This window comes from Siphateles boraxobius, unplaced genomic scaffold (assembly GCF_051911475.1).
Source record: "Siphateles boraxobius isolate OS27281-9 unplaced genomic scaffold, OSU_SipBor_1 17, whole genome shotgun sequence".
In the NCBI taxonomy this organism is placed as follows: Eukaryota; Metazoa; Chordata; class Actinopteri; order Cypriniformes; family Leuciscidae; genus Siphateles; species Siphateles boraxobius.
The window spans coordinates 4,727,362-4,733,178 of record NW_027508777.1 but is presented as its reverse complement, the minus strand read 5'-3'; the positions used below and the strand labels follow the sequence as shown (position 1 = coordinate 4,733,178).

General features: G+C 34.7%; 1 protein-coding gene across 3 annotated transcripts; it reads left to right on the top strand.

Moving 5' to 3' along the window:
• The first annotated feature begins 655 nt into the window (after positions 1–655).
• On the top strand, positions 656–5,476 carry chst10 (carbohydrate sulfotransferase 10). Of its 3 annotated transcripts, XM_077232369.1 has the most exons (7): positions 1,399–1,978; positions 2,013–2,073; positions 2,434–2,547; positions 2,705–2,811; positions 2,951–3,185; positions 3,351–3,456; positions 4,269–5,475. In XM_077232369.1, the coding sequence occupies exons 3-7, from the start codon at positions 2,448–2,450 to the stop codon at positions 4,816–4,818; spliced, it is 1,098 nt and encodes a 365-aa protein (XP_077088484.1). In that variant the 5' UTR covers positions 1,399–1,978; positions 2,013–2,073; positions 2,434–2,447; the 3' UTR covers positions 4,819–5,475. The 3 variants fall into 3 exon arrangements, with proteins under 3 accessions (XP_077088486.1, XP_077088483.1, XP_077088484.1); XM_077232371.1 differs by lacking the exons at positions 1,399–1,978; positions 2,013–2,073 and adding an exon at positions 656–776 and having other exon boundaries at positions 2,434–2,544; positions 4,269–5,476; XM_077232368.1 differs by lacking the exons at positions 1,399–1,978; positions 2,013–2,073 and adding an exon at positions 656–776.
• Positions 5,477–5,817: the final 341 nt, after the last annotated feature.

The window sequence follows — 5,817 nt, the reverse complement described above, 5'->3', positions numbered from 1 at the left end:
CAAAGGTTTCTATATGGGTCATTTTTGACCCATGTATGTAAAATTGATGTAGAAATACAAAAACTGTGTTTGTATATAAAGTAAGAAAGGAAACATAAATATAAATATTTAATGAATATCTGGAATAACAAATGATAAAATACATATATTTTAAAGATTCAGCAAAGAAACACTCAGCCATGACTGAAATAACATAGGATATGAATACGGGTCATTTTAGACCCATGTATATAAAATTGATGTAGAAATACAAAATATGTGTTTGTTTATAAAGTAAGAAAGGAAACATAAACACAATGATTTGTGGAAATCGAAAACAAGATATTTAATGAATATCTGTAATAACAAATGATAAAATACATATATTTTAAAGATTCAGCAAAGAAAACACTCAGCCATCACTGAAATAACATAGGAAATGAATACGGGTCTTTTTAGACCCATGTTGCGCATTAGAAGGTTTGCGATACAAAAACTATTTTTATTCAAAAAGTAAGAAAGTAAAAATAAAAATAAGGATTTGTGATGATCAAAAACAAGTTAATTGAGGAATACTTGGAATACTGAATGATGAAATTAATTTCTTGCAAAGATATAGAAAATTAAAACTCAGTCGGGTCTATTTAGACCCATAGTGTGCATCAAAGGGTTAATCACAGAGACAAGAATGCTACTAATAAGTGTGAAATAAGTGTGCCAAAGAGGAGGATGAGGCTTTGAGCACGGCTGGATACATGCAGACCATCCTGGTTGACCTCTGTTGCTTCACAGAGCTGGTGAGAAGCACACAGATAGCGTGATATACTGTAATGTTAAATCAAAGTATGTGAGAAAAATACATTTGAATAGCTTAAAATTAGTGTTGGGCAAAGACTAATTGCATCCCAAAAATAAAACGTTTGTTATATATGTGTGTGTGTGTACTGTGTATAATTATTTTGTATATAAATACACAAAATGTATATATTTAAGAAAAAATTTGTAATTTATATATCAAATATATATATATATATATATATATAATATTTGATATCAAATATATATATATATATATATATATAAAATATGCATATATATATATATATATACAGTATATACATGCAAATATTACATGCATGTGTGTGTATTACATATACACAACATAATTATACACAGTACACACACACATCAGGGTTTCCGTTGTCCGGTAATTACCGGACATTGGCCGGGAAAAAAATGAAATGTCTGACAAAATTAAATCTCTCCGATCAAATTGTCCGATTAAAATTGCCTAATAATCCAGCCCCCCTAACACAATCTAGAGAATAAGCCTAAAATGTATAAAGCAAATACACCGACCTTTTGCTATGTTATAAAGGAACAGGCTCTACCGTTTGACAGTTATTAAACAACATCGCATGCTGCATTTCAAATTAAGCGCACGCCTAAAATGGCTGTAATATAGACCTAAACAACGAACGATTGAGTGAGACGTTTCAAATATGGCCAGGCCCAGGCAGACTAGCCTTAAAAGCTTTTTTCAGAGACCAGACGCGATGGACGATGGTGAATCAGGAACGTCTGAAGCCTCGGATGTCCAGAGCCAGACAGCTCCACCACCACCGGACGTTCATGTTTTTTTCCGTCTATTTGAAAGTTAGGCTAGTGGCGGCTCGTCAATAGAGGGCGCTGGGGCGCCGCCGTCCCTGGCCGCTGCGTCCCTGGCGAATCAGAATTTGATACATGTTATTTTATCCAATCTGATAGGTTCTCGTCACCTGTCATTCAACTTTACGCTTTTGGGTCACTACTGCGAGTGCGCAGGCGACTTCAACAAAACCTTGCTAGGCTGATCACTTTCGTAGAGATAATGGCAGCAGTTAAACCAAATTTAACCCGTCATTGATTTACAAAAAACGCTTTTACAAGGCGTTTGCTGGAAGAAGAAAAAAAGGATAAAGGATCTCGGACCGGACCAACCCGATTTACAAATCCGGCAGTAGCCAGTGACAGAGGACGAGCTTCCCCCGGAGCTTCACACGCGCTTGTCATAAGAAACGTGTCGGCACTGAAGTTTTGTGGACAATAACGGGGGTAAGAGACCTCAAACAGCTATCTCAAATTTATTTAAAAGTAATTTATTTTACTCAACTTGACTAATTAAGAGGCGATATTTGACCGGCATATTATCAAAATGTCCGTAAAATGAAACCTCTGCCGGCACCATTTCTTCTAGAGGAAACTCTGACACACATATATTGTGTAAACACAAACTTTTATTTTGGATGCGATTAATCGTTGCCCAGCACTACTTAAAATACTTAAGCATGTTTCAGGAATTGAAAAAATGGATGCTGTATTAATTACGTTAATTATTTTAATGCGTTCAACGCCAAATAGTAACCATAAATAGTAACTCAATATTTTCTCAACCCAAATATGTTTTTATTGTAGGACATGTGCCAATAATGCGTCGTCATTGGTTGCTGGTTGGTGCTTGTGGCTGGGTGCTACTCATCCTTATGTTTGTCAGCAAGTTCATCAACTTCAGCTTCAGAATACCAGGTGGTATGTGTTTATTACATTATATCAACATTTCCGTGTAGTGAAATTGGTTTAAAGTGGCTACCTATGTTGCATTTGTCATTTAAAAAGTCGCACAACATGCATTTTATATTCACTGCCCATAAGGCACTCTGACAGTTTCCCCTCAATATATTGTCAGACTTTGCGGGGAGGACAGACATGTTTGTTTGGACCATGCCATCTGTTACGACGAAAGTCCCTTCTGTCCAGTGGCCGGACAAGGGAGCATCACAGCCATATATATTGGTGAGTCAGTTTGTCTGTGTACATTGGGTTCACTTACGTGCTTTATTCAAAAACAACTTGAATTGTTAAGAGTTATATATGATCTGTTTTTGCGTGTCATGTATATGTGCATGTGTGTTGATTTTGTTGTGACTATTAGTCTTCAGTTAGTCCCTCTGTGGTGGAGCCCATAGACTGGCAGTCAGTGAATGAGAAGCGTTTGGAGCTGTTAACAACTGTTTGCAGAAATTCATCTCTTTGGAACCTTACCCACACAACTGTGCGCAAGTTTGTCTTGGACCGCATTTTTGTGTGTGACAAGCACAAGATTCTCTTCTGTCAGACGCCCAAAGTTGGAAACACACAGTGGAAGAAGGTTCTAATTGTACTCAATGGTGAGAAATGTCTTCAGGTTAAGTAACTTGTACATTTGATAAATCAAAAATGAACCATAATAAACCAAATTAGACCTGTACAATTACCCTAATTCAGCATCCTATTTTAGACATATTGGAAAAACTGTATATCTTTCTTGAACTTCAACTTTTTTTGTGTTTCAGGAAAGTTCTCGAAGGTTGAAGCTATTCCAGAGAACATGGTTCATGACCATGAAAGAAATGGCTTACCTCGCCTGTCCTCTATGACTGACACAGAAATCCATCAAAGGTTTACATAAGTTCACCTTACAAAAAATTATTGTTTCTTGGGAATTTTTTTTTACTAAACAGGGATCAACAATCAACATTATTATTGATTGATTGATTAGCTGGCCAGTCACGTTAGTAGTTTAGATTCCAACATTTTCAGTGGGCTTGGCAAAAAAGAATCATCAATTTTCATTTTTATCAATTCTTTTTCTAGAAATATTTGTATGCTATGTTTCATTACAATGTTTTTTTAATTTAACAGAATTTCATATTTTTGTTGTCTACAAAAAGAAAATTTCAATTTCAACAATTTGGCTATAATGTAGTCACATACATTTCTCACACTTTTGCTGAAAAAGGCTGTGTATTTTTTAAAGGGTTAGTTCACCCAAAAATTTTAATACTGTCAGTAATTACTCACCCTCATGTTGTTCCAACCCTGTAAGACTTTCGTTAATCTTCGGAACACTAATTAAGATATTTTTAATTAAATATCTGTCTGACAATGTTGATAAGCAGGGGCATTGCTCTGAAATATTTTTTAATTTTTAATTAATAAAATGAAACTCATCCATCCCTCAGGACATAATTGTAATATTTTTATATTTGTATATTAATATATTCTGTTTTCATAATTTTAATACATAGTTTATTATTATCATAAAGTATTGAGTAATGGGATATGAGTACATTCTCTCTGATTAATTTTAGATTTATAATTGTACAGATTGCTGTTTTCACAACTAATGGCAAGTAATATTGTGGCATATTTTGTTACATGTCTGATAAGATACTGTTATCCTGAAATTGTGTTTTTTTTTTGGTTCACAGATTGAATACCTATTTCAAGTTTGTTATTGTCAGAGACCCATTTGAGCGCCTCATTTCTGCGTTCAAGGACAAGTTTGTGAAGAACCCAAGATTTGAACCGTGGTACAAACATGACATTGCCCCAGCCATCATTCGCAAATATCGCAAAAGTCACCATGATAATAGTGAAAGTGTGGGTCTTCAGTTTGAAGACTTTGTTCGGTACTTAGGTGACAAGCCAGGAAGACAGCACTTGGACAGGCAGTTTGGTGACCACATTATTCACTGGCTGACATATGCTGAGCTGTGTGCTCCTTGTGATATTTCCTACAATGTCGTGGGACACCATGAGACTCTGGAGTTTGATGCTCCTTATATTCTAAAAGCTGCTGGTATTGCTCACCTGGTGTCATACCCCAATATCCCACCAGGGATAACCCGCTACAATCGCACCAAGGTGGAACGCTATTTTACTGGAATCAGCCAACGAGATGTTCGTCGCCTCTATGCTCACTACCAGGGAGATTTCAGCCTGTTTGATTACCAGAGACCTGCCTTTTTATTGGACTGATGTAGAGATGTCCTGAAATTTTTAGCCTATTTTTTTATGGATCTCTTGGACCTTTTAGCTTACTGATAAAAATTGGTTGCCTCAAAAATAGAACTCAATTGCCTGCCCTACATTATGGAGTATATATTGTTCTTTTGCACTTATCTGAGATATAATTGGTTACTTTACACATACAAATATATATGTATTTACATGATGTTTGAATTTGGCTTGGTCAGGGATCTGCACTAGAGGGTAACTTCAACCATAAATTACTAGGATCCAACAGTGCAACAGTAAAGTTTATCGTTCTGTTTTGTCTTTAGTTTGTTTTTACTACTTTTCAGTGGTTTTAGAGTCTAAACTTGATGGTAATTTCTGTATTTGCCATATAATTACGTGCCATAATATTAATCAGAAAAGTTTTATGGATTTCATTAACTGATTTTCAGACAAAGTGTATACTATTATATTATATTATATTATATTATATTATATTATAAAATGGTATTTAAAAAAAGTTAAAATATTGACAATATTTTTGGACACCTTCTGGGTTTTTTCTTTTTCTTTTAAAATACCAATTTACCTATGGACTCATTTACCAAAATAAAGTGTCCTCTCTATCACCTCTCCATTAATAAGAATATTAATTAATAACAATATCTAGAATGTTCAATTCTTTTTATTCTTAAAGTATGGTAGTACTTTGAACATTAAGATCAAAATTATAATATTATGTTTCATTTTGGCCTATAATAGATCAGCCTTTATCTAGAAACTAACCTTATATATACTATCAACGTTAGAATATACTCTTCAAATATGTTTCTATTTTACAAAGCTAACTTTAAATCAGATTATGACTTGCAGAATAGCTCAACGCCATGATAAAAGTAATTTTTTGTGGGCAAATGTTTATCCCCAGCATGAATATCAAGTGTAGCGTCAATTCTGGCAGGTCACGTTAGTCAAGCTCGCATCAGCTGACTCTCAGATGATCCACATCTACCTATAGGA